Here is a 20835-nt window from a genome sequence, read left to right on the forward strand (position 1 = left end):
GGGACCAGCGGTGAAGGCTCTGTGCTGGACGGGACCAGCGGGGAGGAAGGCTCTGTGCTGGATGGGACCAGCGGAGAAGAAGGCTCTGTGCTGGACGGGATCAGCGGAGAAGAAGGCTCTGTGCTGGACGGGATCAGCGGAGAAGAAGTCTCTGTGCTGGACGGGACCAGCGGTGAAGGCTCTGTGCTGGACGGGACCAGCGGGGAGGAAGGCTCTGTGCTGGACGGGACCAGCGGAGAAGAAGGCTCTGTGCTGGACGGGATCAGCGGAGAAGAAGGCTCTGTGCTGGATGGGATCAGCGGAGAAGAAGGCTCTGTGCTGGACGGGACCAGCGGAGAAGAAGGCTCTATCTCGACGTTCACGGACTCTAGCGGGCAGGCAACTGGCTCTGGCGGGCAGGCGACTGGCTCTGGCTCTGGCGGGCAGGCGACTGGCTCTGGCTCTGGCGGGCCCACGGTGAAGGAACACCCATTATGCCACAGCACCCAGTCCACATACTCAACGAAGTTCCCCCGAGGCCCATTCCCGGGCAGGCGTGCTTTGGTCTCAGCATTGAGACCTGCCCGGAAGAATACACAGAGGCTGATGTCATCATAATGAACATACGGTAGTAAGTCCAAATACCTCTGTGTGTGGGCCTCGAGGGACTGATCCTCCTGGGAGAGTAGGATGATCTTCACTGCTGGATCCATGTTCGTCGTTTTTGGGTCGGTTCTTCTGTTACGGGCTGTTGTGCAGGTGGAAGGAAACTCAAAGTCCAAAGGCTTCAATGCGAACAATTTACTTCAAAAGAAACTCAGCGATACAGACAGGCAGGAAAACACTCCAACATAAACGAGAACCGACCTGAACAAGGCAAAACTCAGGGCTTAAATACATGGGGAGAACTAATCAAGGAAACAAGACACAGCTGACAAGACTAACGAGGAAAAGACAGGTGACACGGATGAAATAATAAAACAGACCGGGGGAAACAGGACTGGACCAAAAATCAACAGAAGACAGGGGAAAATGGATCACAGAAACTGAAAAACACTGAACCAGATTCAAAAACAGAACTCAGAAACACAAAACTGTAACACATCCAATTTCTATTTTTTGCCATTTTGTCATCATTTTATTTGATTAGTTGTGCCAGTTGTGCTCATATTTTTAATTTAAGGACTTAAATTATTTTTTTACATAATTGATATCGATTATTTAATTATCTTGTAGGCTACCAAATTAGCCTGGTTCTACCAGACTCTCGTACATTTCATTTGTACAGAGAGTCTGGCCTCGCTCCATTGAGAAACGTTTACTTCCTTGAAGGCGGGTTCTCTGTTAAAGTTCAAAACTATTGGATCTGCCCAGAGTCACTCAGGATCTGCCATAACCAATCGCTAACGTGTGGTCGTCCGAATGATCAGAGGATTATGTTTAGAATAAGATGTCTGTCTTTTATAAAGTTTATAAAGCGACGAGAATACTTTTTGTGCAAAAAAAAAAAAAAAAAAAAACGACTTTATTCCACTATTCATTTCCTTCTCTCTGTTCCTCGAGTCTTGATAAAGCAGCGCGTCTGTGTGTTGTACGTCACACGTAGGCTCACTATTGGCCGACGCTAGTCATGTGTGTGATCACATCAACGTCATCGTTCTCAGCCACTCCCTCTATTCGCTGATTGGTCCTACAAAAAATTGATTTCTGGAAACCTAAGAATATACAGCAGTCCCAGACGTAGTACTGAAGGAAAATGAAATTGAGCGGAAGTACGTAGGAGGGCGGAGCCAGGCTACTACCAAATGTCATCTCTGGGGGAAAAAATGAGAAATGGGTTAAGACATACGGACATTCACTAGCCAAATGTAACATAGCTATAATAACTCTCTGTTAATAGACATGGGGGGATAATTCGAAGTCGAAGATAATTCATAACTCTGAAACAACATCAAATCGTATTGATTCCAACTGCAACGGTATTTTGATTTATTGCATATAATGGCAGGCTGTCGCACTAATCGCGAATCAACAAACTCATGACAAACTTAAATAAAGTAAAAAATAACTATTTTCAACGTATACAACCCACCGTAATAAGTTTAACAGTGTTTATTAAAACCGAAAGTAGCTATGTTTTGTGCTGTTTGTTTTCATGTCTCTGTATTTACTATACGATGTGCATCACGGGCGCGCACCCAACTAAAGATGCCAGGTGACGTAGGGCTCATCGTATCCATTATAGAGCTCGTTCACAATCTCATGAATAAATACAATACAACGTAGGTGTGCATCACCACATTAATAGTCATGAGAATTATTACAAACAGTTATGACTGGCAGTGTCAACGTGACACAACACCTTTATTTTATTTGAATTATTCATGATAGAGTGACGCAGCCACTACGCTGAGCATACCTCATCAGCCATCATAAGCCAACGACATTGACGGAAGGGTAACTTGCAGGAAACACTACACTACAGTTTCACAAGTTTTGGCCCCTTTAGCCTTCCATACGGAGGAGCGACTGTAGTAAGGCGTTTGTAGCCTGACTACGTCAGACTTCGTACTTCCGCTCAATTTCATTTCGCTTCTGTACTCAGTCTGAGACAGCGTCATAGCTTTCCGCTTTCCACCGGCCTGAAAACAGCCGGCCAATCAACGAACAGAGAGCGGGCTGAGAGCCGTGACGTAGACGCTGATTGTACCGTGGATGCGCAGATTTACTTCACATAATCTGCAAAAGTCGTTCACAGCCATGTTCACTCCGGTATTTCGCTCAATGGTTTTGTTTTCGCATCATACATGTGTTTACAGTGGAAGTTAGATGCGGCTGAGCATGCGCATAACACACGCCATAACCAAACGTTATGTGATTGGCTTACGGGTAACCAATGATTTTAAACTTCAGACAAGCGCCCCCCCGCAAGAAAGAAAACGCTTTTCAATTATGCCATGCCAGACGGTGGGCGATACTCCAAATTTTGGTATCGATCCGATACCAAGTAAATACAGGGCCAGTATCGCCGATATCAATACCGATACCAATACTTTTTAATTTTAAAAGCATGCACTTGAACTTGTATGCACTTTCCTGTGCTAGAGCAGTGTGTCATGATTTATGAGGTGAATGCATCATTAATATGCTAAATCTGAAAACGTTTTCATGACTACTAAATATTTTGTAATTTGTGCTCTCAACTCGCCTGTAATTATTAGTCAGTGACTTTTACAAAACTACCCTAATTATAGTAAAAGTACTATTGTACACTAGCCTACTGTTCAAAAGTTTGGGGTCTGTAAGATTTTTAATTCTCTTCTGCATTTATTTGATCAAAAATACAGTAAAACCTGTAATATTACAATTTAACATAGGCTATTTGTTTTCTATGTCATACTAAACTGTAATTTATTCAATTGATCAAAGCGTAATTTTCGGCATCATTACTCCAGTTATGATGATAATTAATTTTAATATGCTGATTTACAGCTCAGAAAACATTTCTTATTATCAATGTTGAAAACAGTTTCATATTTTTTTGTGGAAACCATGATGCAGAATTATTTGATGAACCAAGTTGAAAGAACAACATTTATATGAAGTAGATTTTTTTAACAGTGAAAAACCCTTGACTGTCACTTTTGATCAATTTAATGCATCGATCCTTGTTGAATAAAAATATTAATTTTATTTTAAAAAATCAGCATCGAACCAGCATCGAACGCTCTCTGTGATTGATTGGTTTCGTCTTGTATCCAGATGACTAGGAGAAAAAGTTCTATCCTACACAATTATCCGCTAACATTCGCTTATTTTTCCACTTAGAAGCTTATTTTACGCACTGAATTGCGTGCTAAATTAATAAAAATTACTGGTAAAAAAAAACACACATTTGGATCGATATTTTTATGTGAGGATCGATCCTTTTCGATACCACGTCAGTATCGAAGTATCGATATTTTAGGATCGATCCGCCCACCTCTACTGTCTACGAAGCAAAGCGAAGTAGCAGAGTTTGGTATTACCAGGCTAAGGCGTTTGTGCAAAACTGCAGAAAAACTGCAGAAAAAGTGCGGGTGTTGAACCCTCTCACCGGGAAAAGTGTGGGTGTTAAAGGGTCATGAAACCCCCCTCTTTCAGCTCAAGTCTAGCTCACAATCTTTTTGAAAAATGCAACTTAAATGTGCGTGGATGGCTGTGATAAGAAGGGAGGGGAGTGGGTGTGGTCAAAGCCAGTGGCCCATGCATATCGACTGTCACTAAAAATAAGTGGTAAAACGTGAGGAAATGCTAGATTTTTTATAGCTGGCAAAGTTAAAGTATCATGAAATACACTGACACCTTATTTTTGTCCTTTCAAAAGTAACTGAATGCCCTGCTACACATATTAGCCTACTACAGTAATCATAATTCTATTTAAAACATATAAATGTACATGCATATGTATAACTATGCCATTATAAAATATATATTTGTTTATATACACACTATAAATGCATATATTTGAAAATAATACATTTTCCGCTTAAAAAAAAAAAAAGTTCCGTACATAGCATAGAGATCTACGCACCCCCTAAACCCACATAATAAAGATGGACAGTGACATAGAAATTTGCACAAACTAAGCATACGTTCCAAACACTTGAGGTATTATCGAAATATCTAAATTATAATAATGAGTGACTATTTAACAAAAGGCAAGTAAAATGGTCAGAGTTACATTTTAGGCAAGGCAAGGCAAGGCAAGGCAAGTTTATTTATATAGCACATTTCATACACAATGGCAATTCAAAGTGCTTTACATAGAAGAAATTAAAATAATAAAAAGAAATAAGAATAATTAAAACAGTTTAGAAAAATAAAAAATAAAATATAGTACAGTACAAACAGTCGGACGAACATTGGCACAGTGCTCATTCAGTAAATGCATAGCTAAACAGGTGTGTTTTGAGTCTGGATTTGAATGTGACTACAGTAGGAGCACATCTGATCTCCTCTGGAAGCTGGTTCCAGCTGCGGCTGGCATAATAGCTAAAAGCGGACTCACCATGCTTAGAGTGAACCCTTGGTATTTCAAGCTGATATGATCCTAGTGATCTGAGTGATCTGTTGGGTTTGTATTCAGTGAGCATATCTGCAATGTATTGAGGTCCTAGGCCATTGAATGATTTATATACCAGTAATAATACTTTAAAATCAATCCTAAATCTAACTGGGAGCCAGTGTAAAGACCTGAGGACTGGTGTGATATGTTCATATTTTCTGGTTCTGCTCAGAATCCTGGCGGCAGCGTTCTGGATGAGCTGCAACTGTCTTATGGTCTTTTTGGGAAGGCCAGTGAGGAGTCCATTACAATAATCCACCCTGATGAAAGCATGAACAAGTTTCTCTAGGTCTTGTCTGGAAACAAACCATCTAATTCTTGCAATATTTTTTCAGATGATAGTATGCTGATTTAGTTATTGCTTTGACATGACTACTGAAACTAAGCTCTGACTCTAGTGTCACACCAAGATTCCTGACTTGATGTTTAGTTGTTTGACCCCTAGAGTGAAGGTATGCGTTCACCTTGAGAACTTCATCTTTGTTTCCAAAAGCAATGACTTCAGTTTTGTCTTTGTTTAACTGAAGAAAGTTTTGACACATCCAACTGTTGACTTCATCAATGCATTGGCACAGGGAGTCAATGGGGCTGTAATCGTTAGGCGATAGGGCTAAGTAGATATGTGTGTCGTCTGCATAGCTGTGGTAAGCAATTTGGTTCTTTCTCATTATTTGGCTCATTGGGAGCATATACAGGTTGAACAGGAGTGGCGCAAGAATTGAGCCTTGAGGGACTCCGCATGTCATGGATGTCCACTCAGACTTATGATCTCCTATACTCACATAATAACCTCTCCCATCTAAGTATGACCTGAACCATTTTAGGACTATCCCAGAAAGCCCCACCCAGTTTTCCAGCCTGTCCAGAAGTATGTTGTGATCGACAGTGTCAAATGCAGCACTGAGGTCGAGTAGTACCAGCACTGATAATTTGCCTGAATCAGTATTTAAGCGAATATCGTTTATTATCTTTATGAGCGCTGTCTCTGTGCTGTGGTGCGGTCGGAAACCAGATTGAAAATTGTCAAAGTATCCATTCGAGCTTAAGAATTTGTTCAGCTGATTGAAGACAACTTTCTCAATGATCTTGCCTATGAAAGGAAGATTTGAGATCGGTCTATAGTTGCTTAATATGGTCTTATCCAGATTGCTCTTTTTCAGGAGGGGCTTGACAACTGCAGTTTTTAGGGAGTTTGTAAAACTCCCAGAGAGAAGTGAAGCATTTACCACTTCTAGAAGATCTGCTTCTAAACTGTTTAACACACTTTTGAAAAATAATGTGGGAAGTGTGTCAAGAGCTCATGTTGATGTTTTAAGGTGCTGTACGGTTTCTTCCAAAATTTTGCCATCAATTTCTTTGAAGTCAGACATAGTAGCTACTTTCTCAGGTGGTCTGATCTGTCTGACCCCAGTGCAACTCAAGGATGTGCTGATCACCTTTCTGATATTATTGATTTTCTCAGAGAAGAAAGAAGCAAACTCACTGCACTTGCTGTCTGAGAGCATTTCACTGGGAATCTGGCTTGGGGGGTTTGTCAGTCTCTCTACAGTAGCAAAAAGAGTGTGTGTGTTGTTTAAATTACTGTTTATAATATTTGAGAAGAAAGTCTGTCTAGCTTTGCTTAGTTCCATATTGAAAGCATGAAGGCTGTCTTTGTAGATGTTATAATGGACTACAAGTTTTGTCTTCCGCCACATGCGCTCTGCTTTTCTGCATTGTCTTTTCATATTTTGCACTGCTGTTGAGTTTCTCCAAGGTGCTTTTTGTCTGCCACTCTTCTTCCTGAGTTTAACAGGAGCAATATCATCATTCATCAATTACACCTTTAACTTTTGAGTTAAAAGAATCAAGGAGAAAATCAACAGAGTCTGCAGATATACAGATATTTTAGACACACACACACACACACACACACACACACCTCTGAAGCGATAGAAAAGTCCTCGGACCGCATCACTCGCAAGAAACCTGCATTTTTGTACAAGGTCGAAGTCCACCATTCTCCCGTTAAATGGTCGCTACACACGCATAGTTTAGATGTGTCCGTGGTTGATGACCAACCAACCGCCTGCAGTCAGAGTCCAGCCCTGGCAGCATCGCGGACACTGGAACTTTTGCACCACGAAAAGAAACGCAAGTTCCACGTGGTGTCATGAATAATTAAGAGACAGTGTCTTCTCATTGGATAAGAAAACTCAGTCATGAATAATTATGAGACAATGATGAGTCATCAGAGTACTATAGTGCTCTGTGACGTGGACATGATGAAGATTTTAAACCCGGAAGACGAAAATAGCGGAAAAATCTCAAATTTAACCATTTTCCCCCTACTATTAAATCTAACAGATGCTAACATTGTCTTCAATGGTGTTCAACACACATACCTCTGTTAAAATCTCAGAAAATTTGGTTTAGGGTTTCATGACCCTTTTTAAAACACCCACATCCCCCACGGGTGCAACACCCCTATTTTGTCGGAGATGTTGACAGCTTATTGAATACACATCCATTGCACACACAAAAATGAAAGTAAAAAAAAAAAAAAACCCACACAAAAAAACCCTGATGCTAGCACACTACCAAGATGGGTCTTTATTGCTTACTTGGCCACATAAATATGATATCAGAATTAATTAACATCATTATTCATAATCATTAAAAATAAAGGTTACTTAAATGCAAACAGATAAACAATAGATAAACAGTTCCGTTCTTGCCAACCCAGAAGTGCTTCGCATTAGTTTGTAAACAGCAAATGAAAATATATGTCCAGTATTTCTAATCAGACAGTGGCTTTCTTTACACAGACCTCTCTTAGCATTAGACTATTAGTTTTGACGCTATTTTGCTATGTTGATTTTACAGCTTTTTAAAACACAACTCGAACTGTTTATTCAGCACAGTCGTTTTATTGATAGATGGATATCGTAGCGTAGCACAGGCTATTATTTACCAAACTAAGAACCCAATGCAGTATGGCCAATAGTGTTGCATCAAATTATTTCCGCGTTACGGGAAACAAACACATATTCACTCCTATGTTCATCATCACATTTTTCGTTCATAAAAGTTTAGATTTTTTATGTTCATAAAAAGGATTTCTTTAAGAGATAATACAGTGTTTCTTACTTATTAATCAACTCAGGATGTTTATCGTGACAATGGACCTATATCAGGCCGTCTTCAATCTCCAGGCAGATATCACTCATTCCGGTATGAAGTGAAACTGACTCTAAACACGAGTTTGGATCTCAGTTTGTTCAAAGATGATACGTAGGATATTTCAATCATGCCAACACTCTATCAACAATTCAAACGTAAAACTCAAAACGTAGCTAAATAATGATTGTTTTGTAGTAGAAATTACATGTTGTAGGCCTATGAAAAAGACATTGCAAAAAGCAAGTCATAAAAGTAAATACAGGAAAATGAGACAGACCGTGAAAGCCACTGGATTTATATTTGAGAAGAAAAGGTGAATCCTAGCATTGATAGACGTCTTGCAAAAAAAAAAAAAAACTTCAAAAACATTAGTGCCCAACACTATAAACCCAAGATTAACGACTCACCAGCAAATGCGAGATGAATCCCAAGGAGCAGAAGCACAGAGGGTCGCATGTTTGTTACACTTCGACAACAGTCTTGTTTTTAAATAATCTTTTTAGAAAGCCAGTTAAAGCCGATGTCTTTTCTTAGAAACTCACCTGAAGGCTTATTAAAGCTAGGGTAGGTAGGATTTTTATACAATTTTATATTTTCAAATTTGTTTAAACTGTCTTTATATACCAATACATAATTAAAATGTAAGTGCTCTGAAAAATCGAGTATAAAAATCGAGTGACTGTAGACCTTTTAATCTGCAATAAACACAGCTCATTATTTCCATTCACTCCCACCCCCTCCCTTCTGAGCTCCTTCCAAAGCCACGCCCCCAAAACACATGAACGCGCGACGCCAAACGCTCAGGCTCAGCTGGAAGACGCATTTATTACCTGAGACGAGTGGAGAGGAAGGAGCGCAGTACATACAGTGACATCATGTCAGAATCACATGTAATAAAATACCTAACTTTATCACTATGAATATAAACAAATAAGATTTCTTTTAGTACTCACTCACTATCAAGCTAGCATATCGATACTTGTAAAGTTTCATTCGGTAACAAGCTATATTTATAAGGCAAAACTAAAAACAGGTTGCATTGATACACGTTTTTCCATTACCATCAGTTACACTGTGATGAAGGTGAATTTCGTGTTAGATTCATAACATATACGGTGTTTTGCATGTAAGAGTTTCCATGATGAAAACATTGTTGACTCTAATGAAGACTAACGTACACTCCGAGTCCGGAGACAAGTACCGCATCGTCGGTTCGAGGACAGGTCCGGGGTCGAGGGCGAAGCAGAGGAGGTCGTTCAAGAGTGCGGGCAGGGTCCGAGGAAGTAGTTTTTGCCTTGTTTGCCTTCGCTGACTGAATATGCAGGTGCTTTGAATTTTGAATGCTCTTTCTCTGCCATAATTTTACTCTTCGTAGGTTCTGCGCATCTCTTGACTTGCACTCCTCAAATCAAACGGGTGCGCGCGCACATGGGCAGATCTAGCAAAAGGGGTGGTAGCCATGGTTGCGAGAGTGAGTGACAGCACGAGACATGAAGGCATCTGATTGGTTCTTTACACTCGGACCGAGTGGCAGTGATTGGTCAGAGTTTTTACTGTCCTGCAGCTGCTACAGATGTCTGATTGTTTTCATTCCTTTTTCTAAACACATAATCTATTGACTACTCTAGGGATGGAAGGACCATTTCATCCAGTATAAAAAAAGTGTTTCTGAACAGGATTACCTACCCTAGCTTTAAGTAAAGAAGTTCCACCCAATAGATCATCGAGTGCAACGTCATCAGTCACGATGCGGAACTCGGCACAACATCTGTTCGCAAGAAAAAGTTCGGGTAGTCTATGCTACAGCTTAAAATATATAAGCGAGCACTGGTCAGTAATAATCTCCCTGATTCTGTACAGGTATAATAACGGACTGATGAAGCCTCTGTATGAATGAAAGCGTCTCATCCGTTTCACTTCATCAGTTTGAATAGAGATTTGGCGCCATCTGCTGGACACTCAACAATCAACAACATCAAAACTGGCAGAAAAACTGTCATGCCAATAAAAGACTTTAGATTAGAAATGTATCTAAATGTTATTCAGTTACGAGACTGATACAGATTCAGTAAAACAGCTGTAAAGAGTCATTATTATCAGCTCAAATCAGATAGTTCAGTTCAATAACTCTTGCAGAATTATCACTGGCAGGTAGAAAAACAAGCAAAAATGCATAGCTCTTCATAAAGTAGTAGCCTAAGAAAAATATTTGAATATTTCAAAATAGTTGTATTGTTTGAAACAAAAATAGTTTATATATATATATATATATATATATATATATATATATATTGTACTGGGATTTCAAACACCAGTGAAGAGAAAAAGGTGTCCGTTTTTTTATCATTGAGTGTAGAAAAGTGAGTTTAAAGGAGAACTCCGGTCAATTTTAACATTGAGCTAATTTTTTTTATACATTTGGAGTGCTGTCAATACAGAGAACAACGACACAAATCAGTGTTGCCTACACCGAGTTATTCTATTTTTAAAATTTGCACCCTGTTGACTTCAATGGGGCAAGTACTAAACCTGCTTTTAGCCTCTTAACATCCTTGATGTGTCATTACAAGTGCACAGGTCATGTGAGTGATTCCTTCTGAGTGAACACGAGTGAATCTGACTGCAGTAGATGTGAAAGATATGCATAAAAATGATGTTATTTAAGCCAGCGCTCATACCTGTGTTTACATCCTGTTTTCGGTTGAAGTCCAAAGTAGTCGATTGCCGAGTTCACGCGCATAGGTCTAGTTGCTATGATCACGCGCGTGAACTCGGCAATCGACTATTTGTGAATTATACTATAACAGATGTAGACCACAGTGATACTTCAGCCCTGAGTTTAACAAAATGACCTGAGAATAATGTTGATTCAAACCATCAGATCCTGATCATCTCTGGACACAGAGTCGCTGAACTGAACTGAACTGATCAGATTCAGATTGATTCAGTGAATCAGAAGAATCACATATGACCTTCATTGGGACACCAGATTCAGGATCCATGAGAGAATCAGATGCATTTAAACATGAAGATTCATAAAGCTTCTGCTTCATCTGTACATTAAAACATCCATCAACTCTTATGTGATTCAGTCAGATTCAGTTCAAAATCAGTTCAAATCTTTCTCTCAGCTTGATTCACTCACCTGTTTTCTGAATCATTGCACTGACAGATGGCACTGCTTTTGAAAAATGCTGTTATCTTTGCAAGCACAGACAGTTATTTAGTTTTATCGGTCTTTCTTTTTTATTATATAATTAGCATCAAACAAACAATATAATTCTTATTCACAGTGATTAAAAAATATTAAACGAAAATATTTTTAAAAATGGTTGCACAACCACCAAATAGGTGGTGATATGCACTAAGTATGTAAATAAGCATTTAACACAAGAAGAAGATACTATCCATCCAAAACGGTATGTGAGATTAGAAAAAGTGTGTCCCAAAGTATACTATATTGAAAAGTGTACATCAAAAGTCCCGGATGGTCTACTATTTCAGGTAGATTTTTGAAGTGTGGATCCATACTCACTATTAAGGCTACTATTACCCACAACCCATTGCGCTTTGGAGGAGGAACTACAAACACGAGTAACAAGTGTTTAAACACTACAAAACATGGCAGATGTGCACAACCGACTGCATGTGAGAGGTTTAGATAAAGGTTTGACTGACTAATCAGAGTTTAACCTGATAAAAAAATTATATATTTATTTAATGTTATCCGTGTTATATGTCATCTGCAATAGCAATGTGGACTTTTATAAAGATCCGTTTGGCCATTAAAGGGGTGATGAACTGAGAAATCAAAATTTCCTTGAGCCTTTTACACATAAGAGGTCATCATACTATAAGAATATCATGTAAGTTTCAGAACTGAAAACGTTTATTGTTACCAGGCCCAGAGAAATATATATATATATATATTTTTTCACTGATTATGTATCAGACAATAAGCAGACATAAAGGACAGAACAAATAGAACTTCTACAGGAATGAAATTATATAAAATATATGTAAGTTTCACACACACACACAAAAAACATGATAAGCGTATACAGAGGAAACATTATGCATCAGTGGTAATTACCAACAAAAAAAAATCATTATAGATATTTGAGAAATGCATCAATTTCAATTAAGAAATGTGGAAAAGTACGCTGCAATTTAGAGAATTTTTTCTTGTGAATATTTTTTTTCCAAACAAAATAAAAGAAAATTGACAATGCAATTAATTGAAATATTAGCTTTATCTTTATAGTAACAGATTATATCCTTTAACCGAAAGGATCTGGAAGAATCAAGGTGCTTACCTATATGAAGATATAAACTAGAAGTTTCGATTTTTTTTCACACATCCTCATTCCCACAAAATGAGCAAGAACTGTCAACATCCATATATTTTGCCACAGTATCATTCACCGGGTATATTTTATGTAAGATCTTAAAATGAACTTCTTTAGTCTTATTGGAAATGCAGTACTTATGAGGTAACAGCCAGACTTCCTTCACGTCTATAAGTTCAATAAAAGAGGCCCAATAAAATGTGCCTTTAGCAACATTATATTTTTTTATTCTGAAGAATTGGTCGAATATGCTTATTATTACATTTCTTACTATATTTATTCCATCTAAGATCAAATCAGGTTCTTTTGGTGACACTCTTACTAAAACTTAGATGACATTTAACAAGCTGACTTAGACCACAAGGAATCGCTTTAAGCAATGCTTTATATTGTTTACATTTACATTTATTCATTTAGCTGACGCTTTTATCCAAAGCGACTTACAATTGCTATATATGTCAGAGGTCGCACGCCTCTGGAGCAACTAGGGGTTAAGTGTCTTGCTCAGGGACACATTGGTGTCTCACAGTGGATTCGAACCCGGGTCTCTCACACCAAAGGCATGTGTCTTATCCACTGCACCACACCCCCCAATGTTTAAATGGTAAGGTGAAATTATGAACAGATATACATTCTTCATAAGATAAAAAATTACCAGATTTATTAAAATCCCAAAAATTCCAATTATATTCCTGTTAAACCATGTAGAGAGAAAATCTGATTTATTCCTAATCATTATATTAGAGTTTCTCCATAGAAAGGTTTTATGTGGTGAAAAATTGTGGGTGTAGCATAACTTCCAAGCAAGAAGGGCCTGCTGATGAAATTTAGAAAGTGCAACTGCTCATCTATTCGACAAGAAGTTACATTTCAATATAAAGGGAAGGCCACCAATTTTTTTAAAGATATGATTTGGGATATAAACCATATAGAATTAGGATTTATTAAGCATCTTTTAATCCAATTTATCCGGAAGGTGTTTACTGTATCACTAAAATCTAACACACTGTATATATATATATATATATATATATATATATATATATATATTCATTATTTGTTATCACAATTTTTTATCTTTTGTCAAATCAATTTAGATAATTAATGTAGTTCAGATTACATAATATTTTGAGTGTCTATTGATTAAACCAATCTCCTTCATTGCATTAACTAAAATTTTTAATTTCAATCAACTCAACATTTTAAGGCAACCAGGTAACTTACTTTTTTAAGTTAAACCAACAATATTTTTTTTTTACAGTGCACTTCAAGTCCACCTTTTTTCCGACAAGTTGAGAGGATTGTTTTTTTTGAGTTTATGAGGTTTGTTTTTCCATATGAAGTCTAGAAAAAAGCAGTAGAGTCATTGACAAAAAGAGAAAGAGAAGGATATACAAAACGAGATAATCCTTCTGCTTTGGACAACAGAACCCTCCCATAAAGGGAAAGGTCTCTTTGGAGCCAAAGATTAAAGATGTTTTTTGGGGTTTTTTGACCCGGCCATAAAAATTAAGCTGTTGTCGAGCTGCTAAATTTTTTTGTTTAATAAATACCCAGATACAGTCTCATTTACTGAGATACGATGCCATCGATTGAAGAATCATCATTTTTATAGAGCGTCATTATATCACACTTGGACATATTCAGTTTCAATCCAGAAGCACATGAAAACTGCTCAATTACATTTATAGCCTTGGTTAATTGGCTCTTATCTTTTAAAAAGAGTGTCGTGTCATCAGCCAACTGGGAGATTTTAATTTATCTATCAAAGATGGATATACCTTCCAAGCTTTGTTCATGGATAACATAACGCTAATAGTTCTGTAACTAAAATAAATAAAAAGGGGGATATTGGACAGCCCTGTCTGACACCGCGGGTAATGAAAAATCTCTTTTTTCAGAGTTTTTTTTTCACGACAGAGCTGCTAATATAAAACATTTCAATAACATTAACATAAAAGTCACCAAAACCAAATAACTTGAGAGTCTGCAAAAGAAATTCATGCTCAAGGGTGTCAAAAGCTTTATAAAAGCCTAGGAAAAGAATCACGGCTTTAGAATGTAAAAAATAATCTGCATAATCCAAAATATCTAAAATAAATCTTATCTTGTTACTGATGTGCCTATCTTTTATAAAACCTGATTGTGTCTCTGCAACCAACTGATTAAGTTTCACCTTTAATCTATTAGCAAAAACCAAGGCTAAAATTTTATAATCGATAGTCAGGAGCGTATGGGATTAATATCCTGCCATGATTCAAAACTGAAAATAAAGTTCTGAAAGGTTGAAACTAAGTGTTCGAAAACTCAAAATCTTACAAAAAAAAGTTTTGCAAGATCGAAAAATAAGATTTGCAAGTTTGCAAAATGTAAAAAAATAAAAATATCTCTGCAAACATTATGTTGTTTTTGAGATTTCCTTCTTCAGAACTGCAAAAAAAAATTTTACGTATTTGCGCAAACAATTTTTCAGAGTTTCAAATTTGTCAGTGTTCTCCCACTGTATTAGTTTGTTTTCCAGGTTTGAAACCTTGTAAATGGTGATCTGAAAACTGGTGTGCGAATGTGTGAAAAAAAGTTTTGAAACTCTGAAAACATAGTTTTGCAGGCTTCAGAGTGGTAAAAAAAAAAAAAAATCTCTGCAAACATAATTTTGTTTTTGAGGTTTCCTTCTTCAGAAGTGCAACCCTCTTTTTTACGGTGTTGTGCAATCATTTTTTCAGAGTTTCGAATTTGTCAGTGTTCTCCCAGTGTATTAGTTTGTTTTCCAGATTTGAAACCTTGTAAATGGTGATCTGAAAACTGGTGTGCGAATAGGTGAAAAAAAGTTTTGAAACTCTGAAAACTGAGGTTCGAAAGGGCGAAACTTATTACATTACATTACATTTGCACTCCTATTGCAGACTATTTTTTCAGAGCTGAGTTTACAACACCCACTTTGCGGAGATACGCACACACAGTTGCGAGCTTGCGACTCACGTGATTTGTGGCAGCGTTGTCACGCAGCTCTGCTCTGAAACTACTGAGCGAAAATGAATGAAGCTTCGCAACCTTGCAACTTAAAAAAAGCCTGGAGGGAGGGCCTTCTGCTCTTGGCCAATGCTTTGCTGTCTGCTGACGTACAGTCCAATCACAAGTCGTATTTACTGGAAAGGTGGGATTGACCGACAGCTCCGCCAATGACGAAAGAGCACAGGATACACAAACAGGATGCACAGCTTTTTTTAAAGTTTATTTTATAAATTATCTTTAAAATAGAATATTCTGAAAATGTGACATTTTTGCTGATTCACATTGGTATCAAAATAGGTAAAACACATTTCAAAGTTACATACACCATTATGTTTTTGTAAAGATCACATTAGTTAACTGTAGGCCTATTTTCATGTTGTTTTTCTCTATCAGATTATAACAGATTATTATTTGATAACACCATTCAAAAGAATATTCAACATGAATGCCCCATTATGTTTTATGATTATTTTTTGTTTTTTAACTCCAATTGTATTCATACAACTCCAATTTTATTGGCTTTTTTATTGGCCAGCAGCAGTCATTAAACAAACATAAGATACACATAATATTGTTTTGCATATTAAACTTTTTATAAATGCCACCTCTGATGCAGTTTTCTCTGCAGTGGGAAAAAACGTTTTTGTTTATACTAGTCAATTTGATTGGTAAAAGCAATATAGTGACTTAAAATGTATAGAATTTGACTTGAAAGATGACAGTTAGGGGGAAATTGCCTTTATAAAAAAAAAATGCAATGCGAATCAATTTAAGATTATTGGTTCAGAATAAATTATTTTTACAACACAAAATTGAACAGTTTACTGAAGTTAGTTATTGCACCAATACAGTACTTGAGATTTTATTATAATATTAGGCCAATGTACATGACTGAGTCGCTCGCTGCGTGAGGAGAATGAGTCGCTCGCTGAGGAAAGTGAGTCGCTCGCTGTGTGAGGAGAGTGAGTCGAGTCGCCATCTGAGGAGAGTGAGTCGCCAGCTGATGAAAGTGAGTCGCTCGCTATGTGAGAAGAGTGAGTCGCCATCAGAGGAGAGTGAGTCGCCAGTTGATGAAAGTGAGTTGCTCGCTGTGTGAGGTGAGTCGCCAGCTTGGGAAAGTGAGTCGCTCGCTGTGTGAGGAGAGCGAGTATGAGAATTTCGAGAGTGAGAATTTCGTCATTGGCGGAGCTGTCGGTCGTATTTACTCCACCTTTCCAGTAAATACGACTTGTGATTGGACTGTACGTCAGCAGACAGCAAAGCATTGGCCAAGAGCAGAAGGCCCTCCCTCCAGGCTTTTTTTAAGTTGCGAAGTTGCGAAGCTTCATTTTCGCTCAGTCTGAGTTTCAGAGTTTCAGAGCAGAGCTGCGTGACAACGCTGCCACAAATCACGTGAGTCGCAAGCTCGCAACTGTGTGTGCGTATCTCCGCAAAGTGGGTGTTGTAAACTCAGCTCTGAAAAAATAGTCTGCAATGGGAGTGCAAATGTAATGTAATGTAATAAGTTTCGCCCTTTCGAACCTCAGTTTTCAGAGTTTCAAAACTTTTTTTCACCTATTCGCACACCAGGTTTCAGATCACCATTTACAAGGTTTCAAATCTGGAAAGTAAACTAATACACTGGGAGAACACTGACAAATTCGAAACTCTGAAAAAATGATTGCACAACACCGTAAAAAAGAGGGTTGCACTTCTGAAGGAGGAAAACTCAAAAACAAAAGAGATTTTTTTTTTTTTTACCACTTTGCAAGCCTGCAAAACTATGTTTTCAGAGTTTCAAAACTTTTTTTCACACATTCGCACACCAGTTTTCAGATCACCATTTACAAGGTTTCAAACCTGGAAAACAAACTAATACAGTGGGAGAACACTGACAAATTTGAAACTCTGGAAAATTGTTTCCGCAACATCGTAAAAAAAAAGTTGCAGTTCTGAAGAAGGAAATCTCAAAAATAACATAATGTTTGCAGAGATATTTTTATTTTTTTACATTTTGCAAACTTGCAAATCTTATTTTTCGATCTTGCAAAACTTTTTTTTGTAAGATTTTGAGTTTTCGAACACTTAGTTTCAACCTTTCAGAACTTTATTTTCAGTTTTGAATCATGGCAGGATATTAATCCCATAGGAGCGTAATTGGACGCCAATTATCTATCAAAAGAGTGTCCTTGTCTGGGAACAAGGGAGATAATGCCTTGCTTCATTGATGCTGCACTGTAAAAAAAGAAAAGTTGACATAACTTAAAATTGTAAGGCAACTTGCTGCACAGCTTTTTTGAGTTTACTCTTAACTCAATTCACTGAGTAAGGTCACATGTCTCCCAACTTAAGATCTTTTGTTCAGATGATTGAGTTTTTATAGTTTAAAAACTATAAAATTTCAACTTTTCATGTTATTTTCACTCAACATTATTACAAGGTTAAAAAAATAACGCTAAAACTACAGGCTTGATATTTTGGTCCAGGTTTTATTTTAAATTAGCAGCAACACATTGGTGTGGAAATGGACAATTGTTTTTAAAGAGTACTTTAACATTCAAAGTGTTCTCACATTCAAATGGTCCTAAATACTTTAAAAGTTCTATCTTTTAAATGTTAAACATTTTAAATGGTCAACACTGAACATGTTACAAAAAGAGCAGATTTATAAGTGCAAGTTAACGTTTGTGCTGAAAGTGCTGAAACAGTTGCACAATGTTTTATCACAGCCTCAAGTTGACAGTTTAAACAAAAACATTAAATGCTTAAGATCCAAACAGCTCACAAATGCAACGTCACAGTAACATCTTAGTTTTTAGGGACTGGATCCTAGCAGAGCAATGAGTGGCCATCTTCATGAACACCTTCTCAAAATGTATTTCAGTTGCTTTGGGTACTCAAAGTCCAAGGCAAACAAAAGGCCAAACAGGTATGCAAGTGCAGACTGCAAGTCAAGCACATTGTATAGTAAATCCTATACAATGTGCTCATAAGTTTGCATCCCACTTGCAGAATCTCCAAGTAAATGCACTCAAATACGCACAAATAACAATGGTCTCTTTTTCAATTTAGTACTGCCCTCAATAAGCTATTTCACATAGAAGTATAAAAACCTAGCCTGGGAAAACCCTGACGAACTTCCGGTAAATTTGAGATTTGCTCTGCAAGTCAGTCTGGCCAAGAGCCCATTTCCAATTTTTCCAAATCGAGGCACCAATCACAAACGTTGAAGCGGGCTTTACACGATGACGATCGCTCTGATTTAGGTCTATCCAATTGCGCCCAGAGGCATTTGAGCGACGTCCATTGGTGATGCCCCTTTGGAAATGGGCTGTGAATGAACCTTCCCCAGACCCACTCTCAGGTAGCCTACAACTTAGAAGGTTTTGGTGTCATCCAGGCTAATAAAAACTATAAGATGGCATAAATCTAAGTAAATGATTAGGATCTGGCCTATAATTTAAAACATGTTAACTGAAATAAATTGCATACCCAATCATTGACTAAATCATGTTGTACTTGCAAAAAAAATAATACTTTGAATCAAAAATCAATGAATCATCAAAACAATCTCTTTGCTGTTAACACAAAAATTCACATTCCTTTTAGTCACTCATGGTCATGTAGTAAGATGTTGTATATCTGTTGAAGTAATGAAACATACTCACCAGGCATGTTTTAATAAGTGCATGGGCATCTTCACTGAGAAACATGGGAGATCTTCCAGGACAGTTTGCTTTCTGCAAGTCAATATTTGTGGTCAAAAAAAAAAAAAAAAGGGTACAAAAGAACAACAAATTTCTTCAATGCACTTATTAATTTTTACTTTTTATGAGTTTGCATGTATGTTTGAAGTCATAGAGCCTCTGCTAATGAACCACCAAATCAAATTAGATGTGTTAAATAGGAAATCAGTATTGTATGCAGTATTCTAAGTTCAGGACCAAAATCAGTCTAATCAGCCAGTGTACACTTGACATACATTGTCAAATTCCTTCAAAAATACCTTCAGAAAATGTTCTTTATATAATAGAAACCGGCTCTGATAAATCTGTTTTTAAACCTATCTTTGACACATGATGTTCATCAACAAGTTACCTGCTGAACAAGCTTGCTGAGATGATCTTCCATTTCTGTTCCAAATGCCCCCGGCCCTTTCTTGCTCTGTATAGCTCGAGGAGTTGTGGAGTGTGCTGGTGTGTTGATGCTCTGAATGTCTGGAGGAGGTCCACAATAACTGGTGATAGAAATAAAACAGGTCTTGGTTGTAACATTGTTTAACTGGCTTCACATGGCTTACAACAGACATTTAAAGCAACACAACAATAACCTGTATTAAAGATAATCTAAAGCCAATTAATTTAATTTCAACCTTCTTTATTTTACCTCATTTGGAAGAAACAGGGCAGGCCATCGTTCAAGCACTTCAGATACCATTGGAACTACTTCCACAATATCCTTTCGTCAGAGGGATAAAGTCAAGCTCATTTTCTGATTGATGAACACCTTATTTGTAGTTTTCTTCTTCATTTCTTCTACCAAGATGAGCCATTCCTCTTCCAGAGAATCATCAGACTGGCCTTTAGGATGATCCTGTTATCTCCTCCTCTTTTCCTATTGAAAAAAAGTTATATATTGCACTTTTAAATACATGCACACACATCCATGAGCTTGATTGAATTTGCAAATTTATTTTGCAATCCACAAACAAAAGCATTTCAACTTGTGTCTGTGAAATTCAGAATGAAATGAAATGTGATTTGTACAAACATTGACATGACATAAAAAGTATTCATGAAATTTTCATTCCAGTAAGTTGAAGCAGCCAAAACCTCACAAGTTGCCATTACTTTGTTCACATCTAAAAACAATTACATGAAATATCAATAGCCACTATACTAGATGACTGTAGTACTCAGTGGCTGTATATAGGCATAAAAAAAAATATATATATAAAAAAAAAATAATATATATATATATATATATATATATATATATATATATATATATATATATATATATATATATATATATATAACCTCACAATAACATATGATACATAATAACAAACATATAAGAATAAACAATGCACAATGATGGCATCAACAAATCTTGCAGTAGGACTTTTATCTGACTTTGAAATGTGTGTTTGTGTGTGTGTGTGTGTGTGTGTTTTGCACAGTGGCTGATTAGCATATATATATATATATATATATATATATATATATATATTTAAATTGCTGTTAT

At 37.2% G+C, this 20835-nt stretch overlaps 2 protein-coding genes across 5 annotated transcripts in view; both read right to left on the reverse strand.

Annotated features, from left to right (window-relative positions):
- Positions 1-9073, reverse strand: part of LOC311292599 (major histocompatibility complex class I-related gene protein-like) — a 40000-nt gene extending 30927 nt beyond the window's left edge. For 2 of the 4 annotated variants that reach the window (XR_014627766.1, XM_084412310.1), the window contains exon 1: positions 8656-9073. Coding sequence is in view for 2 of the 4 variants with exons in the window: in XM_084412310.1 (XP_084268436.1) it covers positions 8656-8704 (49 nt within the window). In the remaining 2 variants the exon portion in view is untranslated. The remainder of the gene's footprint in view (positions 1-8655) is intronic. The other 2 variants (XR_014627767.1, XM_084412309.1) reach the window with 2 other exon arrangements.
- The window catches only part of LOC311292401 (uncharacterized protein), a 379414-nt gene that overhangs the window by 256647 nt on the left and 101932 nt on the right, over positions 1-20835 (reverse strand). The window lies entirely within an intron of this gene.

Source organism: Rutilus rutilus (genome assembly GCF_951802725.1).
Source record: "Rutilus rutilus genome assembly, chromosome: 1".
Taxonomy (NCBI): Eukaryota; Metazoa; Chordata; class Actinopteri; order Cypriniformes; family Leuciscidae; genus Rutilus; species Rutilus rutilus.